Below are 24,283 nucleotides of genomic sequence, written 5' to 3'. Positions count from 1 at the left end.
CTATTTCTGTTTTTCTTGTAGAAAACTGACCAATGTTAAAGTGCTCTCCAAAATCATGTTAAGACTGTCCTTACTTACACTTGCCGACTGTCTCTGATTTCCAAGAACAAGTTATAACACAGAGAATCATGTGGATATAAGGAATGCACTATTGGTTTCCAGAATGGTAGCCATCAATAGCATGAATCTGCATTGGACCATAACATAGAAACATAGAAGAGTGGTGGAAGAAAAAAGACCAACTGGTCAATCGAGTCTGCCCCATTTTTTTTAAATTTATATACGGTATATTTTTGTTTTTTGTTAACTTTTTGTCTGAGTATAGGTTTATGTTTGTATCAAGCATGTTTGAATCCACTTACATTGACTGACTTATGCCGGGTACACACGAGCGGACTTCTCGTCGGACTGAAACCCGAAGGACTTTTCGACGGAGTTCCGACGAAACGGACTTGCCTACATACGATCACACCAAAGTCTGATCCTTTCGAACGTGATGACGTACGACCAGACTAGAATAAGGAAGTTCATAGCCAGTAGCCAATAGCTGCCCTTGCGTCGTCTTTGGTCCGTCAGACTAGCATACAGACGAACGGATTTTTCTATAGGAATCGAGTCCATCAGGAAGATTTGAAACTTGTTCTATTTCTAAGGTGCGTCAGATTTTTAGACAGAAAAGGTCCTATGAAGCCCACACACGATCGAATTGTCTGACGGATTCGTTCCATTGGACCTTTGATGCCGAAAAGCCCAGTCGTGTGTACGCGGCATCACTGTTACCGCTACCTCTGCTGGAAGTCTGTTCAAAGGATCAACTACCCTTTTAGAAATATACTTTCTAAGGTTAGTTATGAACTTTCCTCCTGCTTGTTTGAGGTCATATCACTGTGTTCTTTATATTGAAATAATTGCTCTCCTCCTCCTAGTAACATAGAAGTGTGACGGCAAAGTGGTCAATCAAATCTGTCCCATTTTTTTAATACATGTTTGTTTTTTGGGGGGTTTTTTGTCAACTTTTTTGTCTGAGTATAGCTCTATTTGTACCAAGCATGTTTGAATCCACTTACGTTGACTGACTTACTGCTAGCTCTACCTCTGCTGGAAGTCTGTTCAAAAGAACAACTATCCTTTTAGTAATATACTACTTTCTAAGATTAGTTATGAACTTTGCTCTAGCTTGTTTGGGGTCATGTCCCCGTGTTCTTTATCTTGGCTTCATATTGAAAATATAGCCCTCCTCCTCTTAGAAACATAGATGAGTGACGGCAGAAAAAAGACCAAGTGGTCGATCGAGTCTGCCCCTCTCGAGTTTTAATTTATACATGTTTTTGTTTTTTGTTAACTTTTTTGTCTGAGTTTAGGTTTATGTTTGTTCTGTTGTATGGCCTATCAAACTACACTTTTAGTAAAATAATACTTTATAAGATTAGTTATGAACTCAACTCCCGTTTGTTTGCGGTCATGTCCCCGTGTTCTCTATCTTGGCTTCATATTTAAAATACTGCCCTCCTGAACCTTATTAAAGATTTCAATCATGTCTCCCCTTTCCCTTATTTGCTCCAGACTGTACATATTAATGGCTAAGTTCACCTTTCTGAACATGTTACATGTTCCACTGGTATTTGGGGTGGAACATGTAACATATTCCAGCTCCTGCAGCATCTACCTCTGATCCCCACCTCAGTCTGACAGCAGGCAGGGGGCCCACCCTCCTGAACCATACCAGGCCACATGCCCTTTGACCTTAGCAGGGACCTCTTCTCCATCGTCTAAGCAAGTGGTTCTCAAGCTCGGCCCTCAAGTACTCCCAACAGGCCATGTTGTGGGAATTTCTCCTAAATAAAACAGCTGTCCAAAATACCAAAGCCATTGACTCTGATTTAAAACACCTGTGCAAGATAAAGGATAACCTGAAAACATGGCCTGTTGGGGGTACTTGTGGACCGAGGTTGAGAACCACTGGTCTATAATACCTGTTGGGGTGCCGCTGCTCTCTACAGGTTTGGATTCTGAGCCTGATTCTGTCAGAGAGGACTCCCCTTCACTCTCATCTGACTAAGGCCTCTTTCACACGGGGCAGATCAGTCATGATCCGCCCCGTGAACACACGCTGGCTCAGCGGGGATCGCTCCGCCGATCCCCGCTGAGCAGGAAGATGACAGGTGCATCGCTGCACGCTGTGCAGCGACGGACCTGTCAGAGCGCCGCTCTCCCCTATGGGGGGATCGGATGATGACGGTCCGTAGTGTCCGTCGTCATCCGATCCGATCCGAAAACGGAGGGAAAAGTAGGTTTTTCCTCCGTTACACTTTTCGGATCGGAGCGGGGTCGGATGTCAGCGGACATGTCACCGCTGACATCCGACGCTCCATAAGGATGACTGTATGTCCGTTTTTCATCCGAAAACGGATGGATGAAAAACGGACATACGGATCATCCGTGTGAAAGAGGCCATACTCAGAATCCTATAGGCCTCTTCACTAAAGTACTATAGTAAAGTACTAAAGTATGGACATTTTGGCCACTAAATTTATAGGGACCTAGTGCGACTTATGAGAAAAAGAGCAACTGACTGTCAGGGACTGATTGAACCACTACACATAAAGTTTACCTGCTAGTGCTATCAGAGATCAGGCCTGATGCTTCGGTTTTGTGTGCAATGTATCAGAAGTGACAGTGATTTACTGACACTGCCCTTGTTGGGAGGGCAAAGGGGCTAAACGCAGGTGCTGGGAGGAGTCAGAGCTGATCCTACTAATGCTGCATTTTTTGGGGATACTAGTATATTTAGCAAGGTCCCAGGTCTCCTTTGGTCTAATGAGAACCTCCAGGGCCAGAGATAGCTGACATCCTTCTGTATATTGTGGGTTGCATGGCATAGTGGGTGTAATGCAAGGTAGATTGATTTGGCGCTAGGCACTTGAATGCAAAAGAGATTTTAGGGTTAGGGCCAGGACACCCTTAGGTAGTTGCAATGTCAATTGGCAGACTCCAGGACTTCAATAGGAGGATAGCCATGCAGGGAAAGGCATCCAGCAAGACGCCACATCTGCATATGTAGGAATGCTGTCTCCTATGGCAACAGTCTTTAACAGTTCCTAACACAAAGCGTAAGAGTTCCTTCACTTCCACTACAATCATTTCTTGTAGTTCTTCAGCCCACTGAGCTCCCAGTCTCTCACTAGACTAGATGATTCGCTGCCACTGAATCCCCTGAGCTCCTCCAATCTTCACAGTAGTATCTTCCTCAAGCGACAGCTGATGAGCCATCCTTTGATAAGGACGTGGCAACCGGCTTGTCAGTCCACTCTTTAACCACTTGCCGACCGCCTCACGCATATATACGTGAGCAGAGCGGCACGGGCAGGCAAAATCACGTACCTGGTACGTGGATGCCTTCCCGCGGGCGGGGGGTCCGATCGGACCCCCCCCCGGTGCCATCGGCGGTCGGCGTTTGGCTGGGAGAGTTGAGAGACGAGGGGGAGGCCATCCGATCGTGGCCCCCCCCTCGCGATCGCTCCCAGCCAATGAGAAACATCCCCTGCCTCTGTATAGTACACAGAGGCAGAGGATGTGATGTCATCTCTCCTCGGCTGGCCAGTTTCCGTTCCAGCACCGAGGAGAGAAGACATGTAAGTGCACCAACACTCACACACAACACAGTAGAACATGCCAGGCACACTAAACACCCCCGATCCCCCCCCGATCGCCCCCCGATCCCCCCCCAATCACCCCCCCCTGTCACAAACTGACACCAAGCAGGTTTTTTTGTTTTGTTTTGTTTTTTTCCTGATTACTGCATAGTGTCAGTTTGTGACAGTTAGCAGTGGTAAGACAGTTAGTATTAGCCCCCTGTAGGTATAGGGTACCCCCCTAACCCCCCCTAATAAAGTTTTAACCCCTTGATCACCCCCTGTCACCAGTGTCACTAAGCGATCATTTTTCTGATCGCTGTATTAGTGTCACTGGTGACGCTAGTTAGGAACGTAAATATTTAGGTTCGCTGTCAGCGTTTTATAGCGACAGGGACCCCCATATACTACCTAATAAATGTTTTAACCCCTTGATTGCCCCCTAGTTAACCCTTTCACCACTGATCACCATATAACTGTTACGGGTGACGCTGGTTAGTTCGTTTATTTTTTTTAGTGTCAGGGCACCCACCGTTTATTACCGAATAAAGGTTTAGCCCCCTGATCGCCCGGCGGTGATATGCGTCGCCCCAGGCAGCATCAGATTAGCGCCAGTACCGCGAACACCCACGCACGCACTGTACACGCACCATACACCTCCCTTAGTGGTATAGTATCTGAACGCATCAATATCTGATCCGATCAGATCTATACTAACGTCCCCAGCAGTTTAGGGTTCCCAAAAACGCAGTGTTAGCGGGATCAGCCCAGATACCTGCTAGCACCTGCGTTTTGCCCCTCCGCCCAGCCCACCCAAGTGCAGTATCGATCGATCACTGTCACTTACAAAACACTAAACGCATAACTGCAGCGTTCGCAGAGTCAGGCCTGATCCCTGCGATCGCTAACAGTTTTTTTGGTAGCATTTTGGTGAACTGGCAAGCACCAGCCCCAAGCAGCGTCAGATTAGCGCCAGTACCACTAACACCCACGCACGCACCGTACACCTCCCTTAGTGGTATAGTATCTGATCGGATCAATATCTGATCCGATCAGATCTATACTAGCGTCCCCAGCAGTTTAGGGTTCCCAAAAACGCAGTGTTAGTGGGATCAGCCCAGATACCTGCTAGCACCTGCGTTTTGCCCCTCCGCCCGGCCCAGCCCAGCCCACCCAAGTGCAGTATCGATCGATCATTGTCACTTTTTTTTGTAGCGTTTTGGTGAACTGGCAAGCGCCAGCGGCCTAGTACACCCCGGTCGTAGTCATACCAGCACTGCAGTAACACTTGGTGACGTGGCGAGTCCCATAAGTGCAGTTCAAGCTGGTGAGGTGGCAAGCACAAGTAGTGTCCCGCTGCCACCAAAAAGACAAACACAGGCCCGTCGTGCCCATAATGCCCTTCCTGCTGCATTCGCCAATCCTAATTGGGAACCCACCACTTCTGCAGCGCCCGTATTTCCCCCATTCACATCCCCAACCAAATGCAGTCGGCTGCATGAGAGGCATTTATATGTCCTCCCGAGTACCCCTACCCAACGAACCCCCCCAAAAAAGATGTGTCTGCAGCAAGCGCGGATATAGACGTGACACCCTCTATTATTGTCCCTCCTGTCCTGATAATCCTGGTCTTTGCATTGGTGAATGTTTTGAACGCTACCATTCACTAGTTGAGTATTAGCGTAGGGTACAGCATTGCACAGACTAGGCACACTTTCACAGGGTCTCCCAAGATGCCATCGCATTTTGAGAGACCCGAACCTGGAACCGGTTACAGTTATAAAAGTTACAGTTACAAAAAAAAAGTGTAAAAAAAAAAAAAAACACAAACAAAAATATAAAAAAATAGTTGTCGTTTTATTGTTCTCTCTCTCTATTCTCTCTCTGGTGTTCTGCTCTTTTTTACTGTATTCTATTCTGCAATGTTTTATTGTTATTATGTTTTATCATGCTTGCTTTTCAGGTATGCAATTTTTTATACTTTACCGTTTACTGTGCTTTATTGTTAACCATTTTTTTGTCTTCAGGTACGCCATTCACGACCTTGAGTGGTTATACCAGAATGATGCCTGCAGGTTTAGGTATCATCTTGGTATCATTCTTTTCAGCCAGCGGTCGGCTTTCTTGTAAAAGCAATCCTAGCGGCTAATTAGCCTCTAGACTGCTTTTACAAGCAGTGGGAGGGAATGCCCCCCACCGTCTTCCGTGTTTTTCTCTGGCTCTCCTGTCTCAACAGGGAACCTGAGAATGCAGCCGGTGATTCAGCCAGCTGACCATAGAGCTGATCAGAGACCAGAGTGGCTCCAAACATCTCTATGGCCTAAGAAACCGGAAGCTACGAGCATTTTATGACTTAGATTTCGCCGGATGTAAACAGCGCCATTGGGAAATTGGGAAAGCATTTTATCACACCGATCTTGGTGTGGTCAGATGCTTTGAGGGCAGAGGAGAAATCTAGGGTCTAATAGACCCCAATTTTTTCAAAAAAGAGTACCTGTCACTACCTATTGCTATCATAGGGGATATTTACATTCCCTGAGATAACAATAAAAATGATTTAAAAAAAAATATGAAAGGAACAGTTTAAAAATAAGATAAAAAAGCAAAAAAATAATAAAGAAATAAAAAAAAAAAAACACCCCTGTCCCCCCTGCTCTCGCGCTAAGGCGAACGCAAGCGTCGGTCTGGCGTCAAATGTAAACAGCAATTGCACCATGCATGTGAGGTATCACCGCGAAGGTCAGATCGAGGGCAGTAATTTTAGCAGTAGACCTCCTCTGTAAATCTAAAGTGGTAACCTGTAAAGGCTTTTACATTTTTTTTAAAATGTATTAATTTTGTTGCCACTGCACGTTTGTGCGCAATTTTAAAGCATGTCATGTTTGGTATCCATGTACTCGGCCTAAGATCATCTTTTTTATTTCATCAAACATTTGGGCAATATAGTGTGTTTTAGTGCATTAAAATTTAAAAAAGTGTGTTTTTTCCACAAAAAATGCGTTTGAAAAATCGCTGCGCAATTACTGTGTGAAAAAAAAAAATGAAACACCCACCATTTTAATCTGTAGGGCATTTGCTTTAAAATAATATATAATGTTTGGGGGTTCAAAGTAATTTTCTTGCAAAAAAAAATAATTTTTTCATGTAATCAAAAAGTGTCAGAAAGGGCTTTGTCTTCAAGTGGTTAGAAGAGTGGGTGATGTGTGACGTAAGCTTCTAAATGTTGTGCATAAAATGCCAGGACAGTTCAAACCCCCCCAAATGACCCCATTTTGGAAAGTAGACACCCCAAGCTATTTGCTGAGAGGCATGTCGAGTCCATGGAATATTTTATATTGTGACACAAGTTGCGGGAAAGAGACAAATTTTTTTTTTTTTTTTTTTTTTTTTTTGCACAAAGTTGTCACTAAATGTTATATTGCTCAAACATGCCATGGGGATTTGTGAAATTACACCCCAAAATAAATTCTGTTGCTTCTCCTGAGTACGGGGATACCACATGTGTGGGACTTTTTGGGAGCCTAGCCGCGTACGGGACCCCGAAAACCAAGAACCGCCTTCAGGCTTTCTAAGGCCGTAAATTTTTGATTTCACTCTTCACTGCCTATCACAGTTTCGGAGGCCATGGAAAGCCCAGGTGGCACAAAACCCCCCCAAATGACCCAATTTTGGAAAGTAGACACCCCAAGCTATTTGCTGAGAGGTATAGTGAGTATTTTGCAGACCTCACTTTTTGTCACAAGGTTTTGAAAATTGAAAAAAGAAAAAAAAAAAAAATTTTTTCTGGTCTTTCTTCATTTTCAAAAACAAATGAGAGCTGCAAAATACTCACCATGCCTCTCAGCAAATAGCTTGGGGTGTCTACTTTCCAAAATGGGGTCATTTGGGGGGGGGTTGTGCCATCTTGGCATTTTATGGCCTTCAAAACTGTGATAGGTAGTGAGGAGTGAAATCAAAAATGTATGCCCTTAGAAATCCTGAAGGTGGTGCTGGGTTTTCGGGGCCCCGTACGCGGCTAGGCTCCCAAAAAGTGCCACACATGTGGTATCCCCGTACTCAGGAGAAGCAGCTGAATGTATTTTGGGGTGCAATTCCACATAGCCCATGGCCTATGTGAGCAATATATCATTTAGTGACAACTTTTTGTAAATTTTTTTTTTTTTTTTTTTGTCATTATTCAATCACTTGGGACAAAAAAAATAAATATTCAATGGGCTCAACATGCCTCTCAGCAATTTCCTTGGGGTGTCTACTTTCCAAAATGGGGTCATTTGGGGGGGGTTTGTACTGCCCTGCCATTTTAGCACCTCAAGAAATGACATAGGCAGTCATAAACTAAAAGCTGTGTAAATTCCAGAAAATGTACCCTAGTTTGTAGACGCTATAACTTTTGCGCAAACCAATAAATATACGCTTATTGACATTTTTTTTACCAAAGACATGTGGCCGAATACATTTTGGCCTAAATGTATGACTAAAATTTAGTTTATTGGATTTTTTTTATAACAAAAAGTAGAAAATATCATTTTTTTTCAAAATTTTCAGTCTTTTTCCGTTTATAGCGCAAAAAATAAAAACGGCAGAGGTGATCAAATACCATCAAAAGAAAGCTCTATTTGTGGGAAGAAAAGGACGCAAATTTCGTTTGGGTAGAGCATTGCATGACCGCGCAATTAGCAGTTAAAGCCACGCAGTGCCGAATTGTAAAAAGTGCTCTGGTCAGGAAGGGGGTAAATCCTTCCGGGGCTGAAGTGGTTAATAACCAGCTATTCACTCCTTAACTGCTTGCTGACCGCCGGCTGTCAATTGACGGCCAGGCGGCGCAGCTCTCGTTGCGGGCGGGCGTCATATGACGGCCTCGCTTTCCCGGCCCCCAGGGGACCGCGATGTCTGCCGGGCACCCGCAATTGCGGTAACACAGCAGGACCGTGGATCTGTGTGTGTAAACACACAGATCCACGGTCCTGTCAGAGGAGAGGAGACCGATGGTATGTTCCCAGTACAGAGGAACACCGATCGGTCTCCTCCCCTAGTGAGTCCCCTCCCCCTACAGTTAGAAACACTCCCTAGCAAACACAGTTAACCCCTCGATCACCACCTAGTGTTAACCCCTTCCCTGCCAGTCACATTTATACAGTAATCAGTGCATTTTTATAGCACGGACCGCTGTATAAATGTGAATGGTCCTAAAAATGTGTCAAAAGTGTCCGATGTGTCCGCCGTAATATCGCAGTCACGATAAAAATCATGGATCGCCGCCATTACTAGTAAAAAAAATAATAAATAAAAAAAATGTTATAAATCTATCCCCTATTTTGTAGACGCTATAAGCTATAACTTTTGCGCAAACCAATCAATATACGCTTATTGCGATTTTTTTTACCAAAAATATGTAGAAGAATACATATCGGCCTAAACTGAGGAAAAAATTTGTTTTAAAGGAAAAAAAATTGGATATTTATTATCGCAAAAAGTAAAAAATACTGTGTTTTTTTTCAAACTTGTCACTTTTCTTTTGTTTATAGCGCAAAAAATAAAAACCGCAGAGGTGATCAAATACCACCAAAAGAAAGTTCTATTTGTGGGGAAAAAATGATAACAATTTCATCTGGGTACAGTGTTTTATGACCGTGCAATTGCGAGGTGAAAACAGAGAGAAAAAAGCCTAAAACAAAAGAAAACTGATGCAGTCACCACATTTAATGATAGGTAAGCTGCAATATAATACAGTTCTTGTTTTGGGTTTAATAACGCTTTAATGAAGGAGGTCGGTCGGAACAATCTATTTGTGGAGGATTGCTTTTTTTTGGCACTGGCAATGTGATCACAGAACACATTTAACCGCTTAGCGACTGCCCCACGCAGATATACTGCGGCAGGGCGGCCGCTGTGTGTCAGATCACATACCTAGTAAGTGATCTGACACTTTCGGGTCTGGACCGGCAACACGCACCCACTGTGAATGGACACAGCAGGAGCCAATCATTCCGGGGATCACCAGAACAGCGGTCTGCCTGTGTAAACAAGGCACACTGCCGTTCTGTGAGAAGGGAAGACAGAGATCCTGTGTTTCTGCTAAGCAGGAACACGGATCTCTGTCTTCCCACAGTGCAACCCCCCCCCCACACACACACACACACACACACGCATAGTTAGCACACACTCCCAGGGAACACATTTAACCCTGTGATCGCCCCTGATGTTAACCCCTTCCCTGCCAGTGTCATTAGTACAGTGACAGTGCATTTGTTTAGCACTGATCACTGTATTGGTGTCACTGGTCCCCAAAAAGTGTTACTTAGTGTCAGATTTGTCCGCCGCAATGTCGCAGACCCTCTAAAAATCGATGATCGCTGCCATTGCTAGTAAAAAATAAATATAATTTTAAAAAATCCATAAATCTTTCCCATAGTTTGTAGACGCTATAACTTTTGGGTAAACCAATTAATATACGCTTATTGGAATTTTTTTTCACCAAAAATATGTAGCAGAATACATATTGACCTAAATTTATGAAGAAATTCGTTTTTCTTTTTTACATTTTTTTTTATTGGATATGTTTTAAAGCAGAAAGTAAAATATATTGTTTTTTTTTTTTTTTCAAAATTGTCAGTCTTATTTTTTTGTTTATAGCGCATAAAATAAAAATCGCAGAGGTGATCCAATACCACCAAAAGAAAGCTCTATTTGTGGGGGGAAATTTTTTTTTTTTTTTTGGGTACAGCTTCGCACGATCGCGCAATTGTCAGCTAAATTAACGCAGTGCCATATCACAAAAAATGGCCTGGTCATAAAGGGGGTAAAACCTTCTGGAGCTGAAGTGGTTAAACACTGCCTTACCCCTTTCTTGTCTTTTGGCATGTAAAGGGTTAACCCGTTGTGCGTCCTTCCAGTTAAATTATCGTGTGCACTGTCCTGTGTTCCACTCTGCTCGGTGTGGATTTGCATAGTTTGTTGTAGCAACTGAGGCTTCCATCTTCTGAATACACAAAGCAGGGACAGACATGGCAGGAAGCTCAGCAAGTCTCCCCTGGCTGGAGAAAACCAGGTTACAGATTCAGAACCTGCAGGTAAATGATTTCAGGTAGAACAAAAAACACATTTCTACATCTGTCCTAATCAGGTGACACTGTCCAAAGAGAAAGGCTTTGAGATCCTTAAATCCCATTCATCCTCCAATCTTTTATCCCCATAATATACAATAACTAGTACAGAATGCATGTCTCTGGTTTTGTAACAATTGCATAGCATGCACTGCTCTGTACATACAGCATTTACAAGTGATGTATTTAGTAGAGGCAAATAGGCTCAATGTATTTCTATTTTTTAATTGTTGCGGTGGGGGGACTGAGCTGTGATCCTGGTAACACCTTTTGGGGACCAGTGACTCCAATACAGTGATCAGTGCTAAACAAATGCACTGTCACTGTACTAATTACACTGGCAGAGAAGGGGTTAACATCAGGGGCGATTTTGCCAGTATACTGATATAAATATATAAAAAAAAAAAACAGGGAATTTAATTATGGCTGCATTACGCTCAATGCAACCTGTTGTGCCCCATTAAATAGCGAATGAACACCGCTTTCCACACATCGCTGTTATCACTGCACCCCGCACCTGTATTTTTTTCTATGTTTCATTTATAAAATGCATCGTGTGATGTGAAGCCTGTTTTGTCCTGCGGTGGGTGTTCTCTGCATAACTGATAGGTGAGCCTTGTCACATGACTGGGTGAAGTCATGAGACAGGTTTCCTCCACCCCGTGTGAACTTTTTTCCCCTTTCATTTTAATGAATATGGCTCACTGGCTTCAGATTCCCTAAGCAGCCAAAGTGGAAAGCACACGTGGAAAGCATGCAACTGTACTTTATGAACATGGACGAGGATTGTTTTTTTCTTGATGGCCGCTGTAAGGCTCGATTCACGTCTATATATGTTTCATACATGTTGCTTTTGAGCATTTTTGCAGTGCTTTTAGCTGTGTTTTCCGCATTTTTTTACGCGATTTGCCGGGGGTTTTTTATGCTTTTTTTTGGGGGGGGGGTTTGTTGTTGGGCAGATTTAAAAATGCAAATTGTGGTAAAATCGCAGTAAAATGCACTACATGCTTTTCTGCAACTTCTCCATTGAAGTCTATTGAACCAAAAAAACGCAAAAGCACAAAAATGCATTGATGTGGATGTGTTCTATAGGAAACCATGTTAAGAAAAATGTCCTGCGTTTCAGCAAAAAGCATGAAATAACGCATTGATGTGAATTGAGCCTAAAGCCTCGTACACACGATCGGATTGTTGGCCAACAAAACCGTGGAATTTTGTCCGAAGGGTGTTGGCTCCAACTTGTCTTGCATACACACGGTCACACAAATGTTGGCCAACAATTACAAACGTAGTGACGTACTACTTGGTTTTTCTGCTCTTTAGCGCCACCCTTTGGGCTCCCCCTGCTAATTTCGTGTTAGTAGAAGTTTGGTGAGTGTTGATTTGTGCTTTTCTTTTTGTGGTTATCATTTAGCGCTTTTCAGTTTGCGCTTTTCATTTCGTACTTTTCAGTTCGTTTCTGAACGGCCGTTCGTCAACCAGACAAGTTGCGGAATCGGAGGAGATAAAGTGTTATTTATTATTGGCTTTGGAGTTATTGCGTTGACATTATTTTTTGGGTTGAATAATGATTTGATTTGGTATATTTTCTATATTTTTGGATGCATAGAATGCACTTTTTGGTTAAGTTCTATTGGCAGATAGCATGTCTAATTTTATAATTTTTTTTAATGCACAATAAAAAAATTGTGTAGAATAATACTTGGCAATGTGTTTTACTTCAAATGACAGTTTGGGAGTAGGCAGTTACATTTTAAAAAATACATTTTACATTTAAAAAAATGTAAAATTGACAAGGGACACCAACATAGTTGTATCTTTGATCTTAAAAACTACAAGATAATGGTGTTGTGGTAACTTACCCAAATAAAAAAAAAAAAACATAATAATATTATTCTTGATATCACTAGAAAAAAAAAGCCTTTGAAAATTTGTTTGCAATAACTCCATCAGTATCACCAACAAAGCAGCTTCATTATTATCCCATTAAAGAAGAAGAGATTTGTGCGCTGCATTTGGAGATTTCATAATTTGCCACGTCATAAATGGTAATTCTTCATCACGAACGCTAGTTTACAAGACTGACCGCTTCTGCTTCCGAGCATGCGTGTTTGTACTTTGGACTTTTGTCCGACTGACTTGTGTACACACGCTCGGAAAATCCGACAACACACATTTGTTGGAGGAAAATTTAAAAACATGCTAGCCAATATTTGTTGGCGGAAAGTCCGACAACAATTGTCCGATGGAACATACACACGGTTCGTTTTTTCCGCCAACAGCCTGACATCCAACATTTCCCGTCGGAAAGCCCAGTTGTGTCTACGGGGCTTTAGGCTCGATTCACACCTATGCAGTTTGCTTTTGAGCATTTCTGCAGTGCTTTTTTCTGTACTTTTTGCGCTTTTTTACAGCTATTTTGCTGCGATTTGTGTTTTTTATGCTTTTCCTTTTTAGCAAATTTGTTGTAGGGCAAATTAAAAAATACAAAACACGGCAAAATCACAGTAAAAACGCACTACATGCTTCTCTGCAGCTTCTCTATTGAAGTCTATTGAACCAAAAATGCAAAAAAAAAGTTCCTGACTTCCAAAAAAGGAGAGGCACAAAAATACATTGATGTAAACGTGTTCTATAGGAACCCATGTTAAAAAAATGTCCTGCCTTTCTGCAAAGAGCACGAAAAAAGGCATTGGTGTGAATGGAGCCATACTGTTGCTCTATAATTCAGCCCTTTAGGCTCAATTCACACCTTTGCAGTATTTTTTTTATTTATGTATTATTATCTTACAATAAAAATCATGAAATAAAATATAGATGCAGCCTCCTCACAACCAATGATATCACATACATCACATGGACACTATCTTCATAAAAACAACACATACATCACATAATAAATTCATACTCCACATTTCATTTAACCGTAAAAACCTTCAGCATTCGAAACCCATATGGACTGCAGAAAGAAGTTGTTTTGCAGGCTGACCGTATGAAAAGAAATACGAGGTGTGTCTAAAAAGTTTGGTGAATGGTATCAAAAAACAAAACAAACCAGAAGATACAAACAAATTACCTTTATTGGACTTCAAAATAATCGCCATGCTTCACAACACACTTTTGGCAACAGTCATAAAGCTTCTGGAAACTGTCAGCAAAGGCCTCTTTCGGAATCGATCGCAGAACGGCTGTCATGCATTCTTGGATTGCCGCCACGTCCACAAAACGTTTTTATGACGCTCTTCAGGCGGAGAAACAGAATGAATTCTGCAGGCGCCAGATAAGGGGAATACAGTGGATGATCGAGAACAGATACACTGCGCTGAGCCAAGAATTGGCACACACTGATCGCATCGTGCTCATGCGCAGGATGGATCCTGATCACACATGGTAATGAAATCTCCAGAGGTTTCCATCTGTTTTGCTTTCTGTATTGTCTGTCAGCTTGTGCAGCACAAACCAGGAACAGTTCTTCTGCCTCCCCAAATCTTTGTGGACCATGGTGCGCACCATGTCCTTGCTAATGCCCAATTCCTCCGCCATCGATCAAAGAGTCAGTCCCCGATCTCGTGCCAGCATTTGTCGCGCTCGCTCAATCATGTCTGGGGTTCTGCTTGTCAATGGCCGACCCAAACGTGGCTCATCCTCAGTCATTTCCTTCCCATCCTGAAAGCAATTGAACCAGCCATAAACACATTTTCTGCTCATGGCTTCCATCCCATACATTTGCACCAACATTTCATGTGTCTCTGTCACCGTTTTGTGTAAAGGTAGGGGTGAAAATGCTGCGCTAAACCAAAAATATAAAGACTGAAAGCAGCTAGCACTCAAACAAACCAAGTCCACTGAGAAATAATAAAAATAAGTGCAGCGCTAAAATTGACCAATTATACAATATGTGAATATATAAATGTGGGTCAAAAACACATTCAAGTGCAAAAGTGAAATGAAAGCATATAAATATATAAGAAGAGGAACAAAAGTCCATATGTGAAATATGAAACAGCAAAATTAACTTCTAATTGCTGGAAGACCACATGTGAGGTGTCAAATGATGGGGAACTTTCTCAATTTCCAATCAAAGGGAAAACACCAAAAGGCATGTAGGTAATCAAAAGGAAAAGGTGGGTACCCTTACGGATCAGTAGGACGCACATACCATATGGCCGTGCGTCAAAAAGGCATAAGGAGGATTTCTCATGTTGTGATGATGTCGAACTGGACGGTATCCTGTAGGTCACGAACTCCAATGGACACTAGGTGGAGGGTGGTCCCAGACGGAGATTTGAAGACTGTCACTCCAGGAGGGGATGGTCCAGGGGTAATCATCAGCATTCAAGCATTGGAGAAAGAAAAAGGGGAACTCCACATGGTGCAGGTCAATCAAAATGGGATTTATTGGAATAAAACACCATACATAGATAAAAATGTGATCACAATAAAAATGGCAATGTGGGAAGCTAAAAATGCTAGCCCTAGGCGTTTCAACTAAAATGTCTTCAACAGGAGCAATGCGTCCTACTGATCTGGTAAGGATACCCACCTTTTCCTATTGAATACCTACATGCCTTTTGGTGTTTTCCCTCTGATTGGAAATTGAGAAGAAAGTTCCCCATCATTTGACACCTCACATGTGGACTTCCAGCAATTAGAAGTTCATTTTGCTGTTTCATATTTCACATATGGACTTTTGATCCTTTTCTTATATATTTATATGCATTCATTTCACCTTTGCACTTGAATGCATTTTTGACCCACATTTATATATTCACATATTGTATAATTGGTAAATTTTAGCGCTGCACTTATTTTTATTATCTGTCACCGTTTTCCCCAATTTGTAGCAGAACTTGATGTTCACTCATTGCTCCATTGCAGTGTGACCTTACCTCTCACACTGACTAGGTTCAACTAACAGTCACGTGTACTCCATGCTAGGTGGCGCTTCTCAACAATACTCCGGATAGCCATGTGCGCGGGCACCTGGCCCGTGTTACCGTTGAGATATCAAGCTATTTACCAAACTTTTTAGACACACCTTGTACTCCTAAATCAAAAGAAAGCAACACTGTACACAATGCATTTGCAGAGTGGGAGCTTTCCCCCCAGTTTACACCAGTGCAGCTTTGAAATTGCGCTACTTCCGCACGATTTCAAAGCCGCCGATCAGTACGATTTCATATGCACAGATGTCAATGTAAGCCGCATATTAAATTGCACAGAAATAGTGCAGTAACCTTTTTCAAAGTCACTGCGACATGAGTCGCGGTGATTTAAATGGTTCTGTTGCCGGCCATAGCTGTGAAATCACATGACAAATGGCACTGGTGTGAACCAGGGATCAAAGGCACCTTCCCTCCCGCAGTTTATCAATACTTGGTAAATATTCCTCTTTATCTTCTGATGTTTTGTTCTGGTAATTGTGGTCACCAGGTGAGAAGGTGATAGGAAATCTAAAAATTGTACAGTTGTCAATGGAACAGAAAGTCTTGATATCAGACCATTGGCACCTCCTGTACAGCAGAACTTATACTGGGAGATGGAGTAGCAACATTAGATTCAGGACAGGCTTCCATGTGTGCACAGGAGCAGACAAAAAAAGACCAGATGACTCATCTGTATGTTACTGTTCCTTCATTGTCCAATCAGCATGATTTAGATAAGTAGGTGTCTCTCATCCTGTAGAACAGGGGTAGGCAACCCGGGGCCCTCCAGCTGTTGTGGAACTACATTTCCCATGAGGCATTTCAAGGCTGGCAGTTACAATTACTCCCAGAGGCATGATGGGACTTGTAGTTCTGCAACAGCTTGAGGGCCCCAGGTTGCCTACCCCATGCCTTAGAAGGTGGTGTTACCCTCTTGGCTGCCTTGTCTGGCAGAGATGTATGAATCCTGGTAGTGTCTAGACAGAATTGCAAGTCTGGTGGCAGATGAGATAGTTCACATGTATATTTAACGTGTGTTTATTGTATAACTGTCAGAGTTCAGCTTTAATTAATGCATTCTTTCTGGTGGCACAGGAATGGAAGGAGTTCACTGGCAAATTATACGATGCTGTACAGCAGCAGATGAATGAGAATAATATTAAGTTCTTCAATGACCTGTCAGAATCTGAAAAGGTTTTTGTCCTGGAAAAAGCAGCCAAAGCTCTACATTCAGGTACTGTAAATTAGGAACTGCTATGGGATTCTCTGTAATCACATTTATCAATTCACAGTCAGCTCTCAATTAGTGATCACAATGGGGTAAAATTCCTTATAAAATGGGGGGCAGATAATTAGTGCCAGACTGCAAAGGAAAATATAAGCCTTGTTCTATGAATAAACATTTTATATATTGGCATAGCTGACAATATGTAGTGCTAAGTGGCAGTGCAGTAAATGACATTAAAGGAGAAGTCCAGCCTGAGCTCGTTTGGCTGGGCTTCTCCTAAGGGTCACAGGAGTACAATTCGTTTTGCACTCTTGTGACACGTTTTCAGCAGAGTGTGGTCTGAAGTCCGCTCTCCACTGACGTCACTGGAATCAGTCAAGGCACCACATCATCCCAACTTCAGAAGTTTGGATCCACCAACTGCCTTGACTAATGGCAGTCTCAGCATCTCAGTGGATATAAAAAGTCTACACACCCCTTTTAAAATGTCAGGTTTCTGTGAAGGAAAAAAATGAGACAAAGATAAGTAATTTAAGAACTTTTTCCATGGTTGATGGGACCTATAAACTGTATAACTCAGTTGAACAACAAACTGAAATCTTTTAGTTGGAGGGAAGTAAAAATAAAAAAAATAAATAATATGTTTGCATAAGTGTTCACACCCTTAAACTTATACTTTGTTGAAGCACCTTTTGATTTTATTACAGTACTCAGTCTTTTTGGGTATGAGTCTATCAGCATGGCACATCTTGACTGGGCAATATTTGCCCACTCTTCTTTGCAAAAAACACTCCAAATCTGTCAGATTGCGAGGGCATCCCTGTGCAAAGCCCTATTCAGATTACCCCACAGATTTCCAATCGGATTCAGATCTGGGCTCTGGCTGGTCGATTCCAAAACTTTAATATTCTAGTGGTGAAGCCATTCCTTTGTTGATTTGGATGTATGCTTTGGGTCATTGTAATGCTGAAAGATGAAGTTCCTCTTCATATTCAGCTTTCTAGCAGAAGCCTGAAGGTTTTGTGCCAATATTGACTGGTATTTGGAACTGTTTATAATTCCCTCTTCCTTGACTAAGGCCCCTGTTCCAGCTGAAGAAAAACAGCCCCAAGGCATGATGCTGCCACCACTATGCTTCACTGTGGGTATGGTGTTCTTTTGGTAATGTGCAGTGTTGTTTTTGCGCTAAACATATCTTTTGGAATTATGGCCAAAATGTTCAACCTTGGTTTCATCAGACCATAGCACATTTTCCCACATGCTTTTGGGAGACTTCAGACGTGTTTTTGCAAAATTTAGCCGGGCCTGGATGTTTTTCTTCGTAAGAAAAGGCTTCTGTCTTGTCACTCTACCCCATAGCCCAGACATGAAGAATATGGGAGATTGTTGCCACATGTACCACACAGCCAGTACTTTCCAGATATTCATGCAGCTCCTTTAATGTTGCTGTAGGCTTCTTGGCAGCCTCCCTGACCAGTTTTCTTCTGGTCTTTTCATCAATTTTGGAGGGACGTCCAGTTCTTGGTAATGTCACTGTTGTGCCATATTTTCTCTTGATGATGACTGTCTTACATAGTTACATAGTAGGTGAGTTTGAAAAAAGACACAAGTCCATCAAGTCCAACCTATGTGTGATTATGTGTCAGTATTACATTGTATATCCCTGTATGTTGCGGTCATTCAGGTGCTTATCTAATAGTTTCTTGAAGCTATCGATGCTCCCCGCTGAGACCACCGCCTGTGGAAGGGAATTCCACATCCTTACCGCTCTTACAATAAAGAACCCTCTACTTAGTTTAAGGTTAAACCTCTTTTCTTCTAATTTTAATGAGTGGCCACGGGTCTTGTTAAACTCTCTTCTGCGAAAAAGTTTTATTTCTATTGTAGGGTCACCAGTACGGTATTTGTATATTGAAATCATATCCCCTCTCAAGCGTCTCTTCTCCAGAGAGAATAAGTTCAGTGCTCGCAACCTTTCCTTATAACTAAGATCCTCCAGACCTTTTATTAGCTTTGTTGCCCTTCTTTGTACTCGCTCCATTTCCAGTACATCCTTCCTGAGGACTGGTGCCCAGAACTGGACAGCATACTCTAGGTGCAGCTGGACCAGAGTCTTGTAGAGTGGGAGAATTATCCTTTTATCTCTGGCGTTGATCCCCTTTTTAATGCATGCCAATATTCTGTTTGCTTTGTTAGCAGCAGCTTGGCATTGCATGCCATTGCTGAGCCTATCATCTCCTAGGACTCCCAGGTCCTTTTCAATCCTAGATTCCCCCAGAGGTTCTCCCCCCAGTGTATAGATTGCATTAATATTTTTGCCACCCAAATGCAAATCTTTTTGCAAGGTTTCCACATCCTGCGGAGAAGTTATTGCCCTGCTTAGCTTAGTATCGTCTGCAAATACAGAGATTGAACTGTTTATCCCATCCTCCAGGTCGTTTATGAACAAATTAAATAGGATTGGTCCCAGCACAGAAAATCGGGGAACCCCACTACCCACCCCTGACCATTTCGAGTACTCCCCATTTATCACCACCCTCTGAACTCGCCCTTGTAGCCAGTTTTCAATCCATGTACTCACCCTATGGTCCATGCCAATGGACTTTATTTTGTACAGTAAACGTTTATGGGGAACTGTGTCAAATGCTTTTGCAAAATCCAGATACACCACGTCTATGGGCCTTCCTTTATCTAGATGGCAACTCACTCCTCATAGAAGTTTAGTAGATTGGTTTGGCAAGAACAATTCTTTGTGAATTCATGCTGATTACTGCTAATGATACCGTTCTTATTACTAAAATCTTGTATATAGTCCCTTATCATCCCCTCCAAGAGTTTACATACTATTGATGTTAGGCTAACTGGTCTGTAATTCCTAGGGATGTATTTTGGGCCCTTTTTAAATATTGGTGCTACATTGGATTTTTTCCAATCAGCTGGTACCATTCCAGTCAGTAAACTGTCTGTAAAAATTAGGAACAACGGTCTGGCAATCACTTGACTGAGTTCCCTAAGTACCCTCGGATGCAAGCCATCTGGTCCCGGTGATTTATTGAGTGTAATAGTGTCCCTTGCGCTGGTCGAATGTGAAAGAAAAATACGTGGCAGAGTGCCACAAATGAAAACGCATAAAGGTGACCAATAATATTGCAGCAAAATTAGGGTGTTTTCACACAGCACTTAATAAAGTATAAAATAAAAATAAAAAGATTTCGCGCAATATTAGATAAGAATAAAGTGAATGGAAATAAATGAATAGTAAATGTGTGTCATACATGTGCAAATCGCATAATAAAGTGAAATGTGACAATGGTGATGCTAATATGTGAGCTAGTTACTACCAGGGATGAAAGTCTCAATGACGTGGCATCTAGCTAAAAACATTATCCATAGATAGTGTTAGTGAATAATCATCAAAAACGTGTATAAAACCACACAAACATTCATATAAAAGCCATAAATGAAAATAAAAATGACATGTGCAATCCTTAAACGCTGGTGCAGGTGTAGTATAATGACACACTTAGGACATCACTCAATGTTCATATATTATATAATGGGTAGCAGATCATAAGCACTCTATAAAACATAAATAGTGCTATTGGGGGATCATGGGTTAATTGGAAAAGTCTATGAATGGATGCCGTTTTTCTGTTCAATTAGGATGCATGGGGTAGATAGGGTATATAACCCTATTGCTGTTAAATCCTCTAATGGTCTCTTAGGACCCTCACCTTCATAATGTAGAAAAACAGCATTCAGCAGTGCAGTGTGGGTGGTTCTGGCAGCTGTCACCGAAGTTTCATGCTTTCTCTGTAGTGGATCTTCAATCCATCTCTCTCTGTATCTTCAGAGTGGCTCTCTCAAAATTGGGGGAGATAAAACAGATTGGGGAGGGGGAGAGAATGGAGGCTGATTTATTAACGTTAAGTTTCTCAAGTCTAATTTAATTCTGTCCTCTGTTAACTATGAAGGTGCTTCCTGTGTTGTGTCATGAGGATAAACACTGCAGTTTTGGCTACTGAAGCCCCCCGATTCACTCATGAAGACTGAGGAGAAGAATAAATTCAATACCTTCGCCATCTCCCCATCCTTTGTAACCAGATGTCCTTCCTCATTCTTTATGGGGCCAATATGGTCTGTCCTCCCTTTTTTACTGTTTACATATTTAAAGAATTTCTTGGGATTTTTTTTGCTCTCCTCCGCTATGTGTCTTTCATGTTCTATCTTAGCCGTCCTAATTGCACCCTTACATTTCTTGTTGCATTCTTTATAAAGTCTGAATGCTGAGGATGATCCCTCAACCTTGTATTTTTTGAAGGCCTTCTCCTTTGCTTTTATATGCATTTTTACATTGGAGTTAAGCCATCCAGGACTTTTGTCTACTATTTTAAATTTATTACCCAATGGGATACATTGGCTAATGCCCTTATTTAATATGCTCTTAAAGCAAACCCTTCTCTCCTCCGTATTCTTTGTTCCTCATATTTTATCCCAATTTATGTCTTTTAGCAAGGTTTGTAGTTTAGGGAAGTTGGCTCTTTTGAAATTCAGTGTCTTTGTATTCCCTTTATGTTTCCTATTTGTGTGATTTATACTGAAACTAATTGACCTGTGATCGCTGTTACCTAAATTGCCCCGTATTTCCACATCCGTGATCAGGTCTGTATTGTTGGTAATCAGTAGATCCAGTAATGTTTTATTTCTAGTTGGTGCGTCTACCATCTGACCCATAAAATTGTCCTGCAAGACATTAAGGAACTGGCGAGCCTTAAATGAATGTGCGGTTCCCTCCGCCCAGTCTATGTCTGGATAATTAAAAAACCCCATTATAACACTTCCCATCCTTGCTGCTAATCCAAATTGTGATAGGAGATCTGTCTCCACTTCCTCCCTCAGGTTAGTGGGCCTATAGCATACTCCCAGTATTATTTTCCCCTTAGCTTCATCCCTTTGGAGCTCTACCCATAAGGATTCCACCTCCTCCCTAGCTCCCTCAGTGATGTCATCTCTCACATTCACTTGTACATTATTCTTGATATATAGTCATACCCCTCCCCCTTTTTTACCCTCTCTATCCTTGCGGTAAAGGGTATACCCTTGAATGTTTGCCAGCCAGTCTTCAGTCATCATCAACTTGATGATGACTGTCTTCACTGTGTTCCATGGTATATCTAATGCCTTGGAAATTCTTTTGTACCTTTCTCCTGACTGATACCTTTTAACAATGAGATCCCTCTGATGCTTTGGAAGCTCTCTGCGGACCATGGCTTTTTCTATAGGATGCCTAAGAAAATGTCAGGAAAGACTTACTAGACTTTATTTAGGGTTAATCAGAGGTACTTTAAATGATGGCATGTGAGTACTGACTCCTCTTTAACATGAGTTTGAATGTGATTGCTTAATTCTGAACATAGCTACATCCCCAGTTATAAGAGGGTGTGCACACTTATGCATCCACATTATTTCATTTTTTTATTTTTACTCCCCCCGCCTAAAAGATTTTGATTTGTTTTTCAATTGAGTTGGACAGATTTATCTTTGTCTCATCTTTTTACATCACAGAAACCTGACATTTTAGCAGGGTTGTGTAGACTTTTTATAGCTACTGTAAAAGGAAGAGTGTTACCAACCCTCTCCCTCCCATACGGCTTCCCTTACACAATTCCATTGACTGTAACCCCAGACCCTTCCCCTTTCTGTTGTTTTTTTTATGTGGCGCCCCCCTAACTCCCGGAGGCATGGTGGGACCCCCCAGAGACCAGATGGGCTGACATTTCACGAAATAGAGAGAGAGAGAGGCGCACCGACCTAGTGCATTACCACAATAAAATATATTATAAAGAGCAATATATGCTCACAAACATGATTAGTAAAAATTGCAAATTATAGCAAATGTCCTCCAATGCATAAACATCTAATAACATCCATTAGTGTTGCCAGATGACCAGGAGGTATTCAAACTGACTGATGCGTTTCGAGAGCGGACCCTCCTTATCAGAGCCACAAAATATATGTAGTAGTGGATGATCCACTGGCATCACAGTTACTGACACATATATATATATACACACCCAGCCAACAAAGACCCCACCCATCGATTGAAAGAGGGGTGGGATTAGGAGGGGTGGAGTTGAAACTCTATTCATATCATGATAATAAATAAACAGATAACAAAAACTCCAAAATGTAAACCGGTTCGAAAGTAAACATGTACACACAAATATACACAGCCCATGATTACCCATACTTGCACAGAATGCATGATGATTAGTGATGGAGACATGTACATCTTATAGCGCCTCGATCTGCCACTCATAATGATAACTAAAGTAGCTAAAGTAAGCCAGCAGAAAGAACATACCCATGGCGATCCATGGATATATGTACAGTATATTCCTTTTTGTGAATGGTGACACATGGAGATGGTGGTCGCCTCCTGCAATATGTCATTCAAAGTTGAATGAAAGGAATGCCAGCAGTACAGTTTCAAGACAGACACCAAGTATCTGTAAACTGCACGCCGAGAGTGTATGCGGGGAAGAGTCCGCGGATGTGCGTTCCATTGCCACTTCTGGGAGCTGGCGCGTCATTTCCAGTAGTGAGGTGGTTCTCCGCCCTGTTGTGGTCAGGGCTGTTACCATAGACTTCCTATGCTCAGAGAGTAATCCCATGTATACGCCGGTACGTTGTAAAATGCAGGCAAAGGGAAGAATTTCCCTGATCCGCACATACACGAACCAATGGGAATTACAAGGAAGGTGGAAATACCTGAACACTGCTGGTAAATTGTATTGTGGTAATGCACTAGTTCGGTGCGCCTCTCTCTCTCTCTATTTCGTTAATTTCAAGTTCGAGGATGCCCAATAACCTGAGAAGGCAGCAAGACCGTTGACATTAAGAAGTGGTATACCAATTGCACCTTTGGGTTAATACCGTGAGCACAGGACAATATTTGCATACGGGCTGACATTTCACCTCAGGGGTAAGTCTTGTAGGCATGGTAGGACAGGTGAACCAATGGGCACCAGTCACTTTCAGATAAAAACAGAAGGGAGTTTATTGCTCACACCAAAAACTCCAGGGAGAAAAGGATAGGGCACAGGACACCCATGATCTAGTAGATGTGCAGACTCCACAAAATAGCACAAAGCACTCACAGTCCTCACAGATGAAGATCAGCCACCAGCACATACTCCAGTGAGGTCCAAACTCCACTCTCGAACTTCTTCCAGGCCCTCATGACATCTGGAGTTCCTCCATGGCTCTTCAGGCTAGGTCCCAACTATAGGTCTCAAGCACATGTATAGGCCTCAGGCTTCAGGTCTAATTGCACAGCTGTTCCATGTATACCTACCCCAGGCCAGAGCCTGTGTGGAAGATAGCAATCACATT

At 42.2% G+C, this 24,283-nt stretch overlaps 1 protein-coding gene across 7 annotated transcripts in view; it reads left to right on the top strand.

The window, feature by feature from the left end:
• Nucleotides 1–24,283, top strand: part of LOC141129101 (uncharacterized) — a 170,907-nt gene that overhangs the window by 46,660 nt on the left and 99,964 nt on the right. For 3 of the 7 annotated variants that reach the window (XM_073616893.1, XM_073616891.1, XM_073616892.1), the window contains exons 1-2: nt 10,565–10,702; nt 16,756–16,894. The exons of 1 other annotated variant lie outside the window; for it this stretch is intronic. In XM_073616893.1, coding sequence (XP_073472994.1) covers nt 10,637–10,702; nt 16,756–16,894 — 205 coding nt within the window. In that variant the 5' untranslated portion in view covers nt 10,565–10,636. Of the gene's footprint in view, nt 1–9,157; nt 9,342–10,564; nt 10,703–16,755; nt 16,895–24,283 lie in introns of those variants that run through there. 3 more of the 7 variants (XM_073616895.1, XM_073616894.1, XM_073616896.1) reach the window with 3 other exon arrangements.

This window comes from Aquarana catesbeiana, linkage group LG02 (genome assembly GCF_042186555.1).
Source record: "Aquarana catesbeiana isolate 2022-GZ linkage group LG02, ASM4218655v1, whole genome shotgun sequence".
NCBI lineage: Eukaryota > Metazoa > Chordata > Amphibia > Anura > Ranidae > Aquarana > Aquarana catesbeiana.
This window is presented reverse-complemented; position numbering and strand designations above follow the sequence as displayed.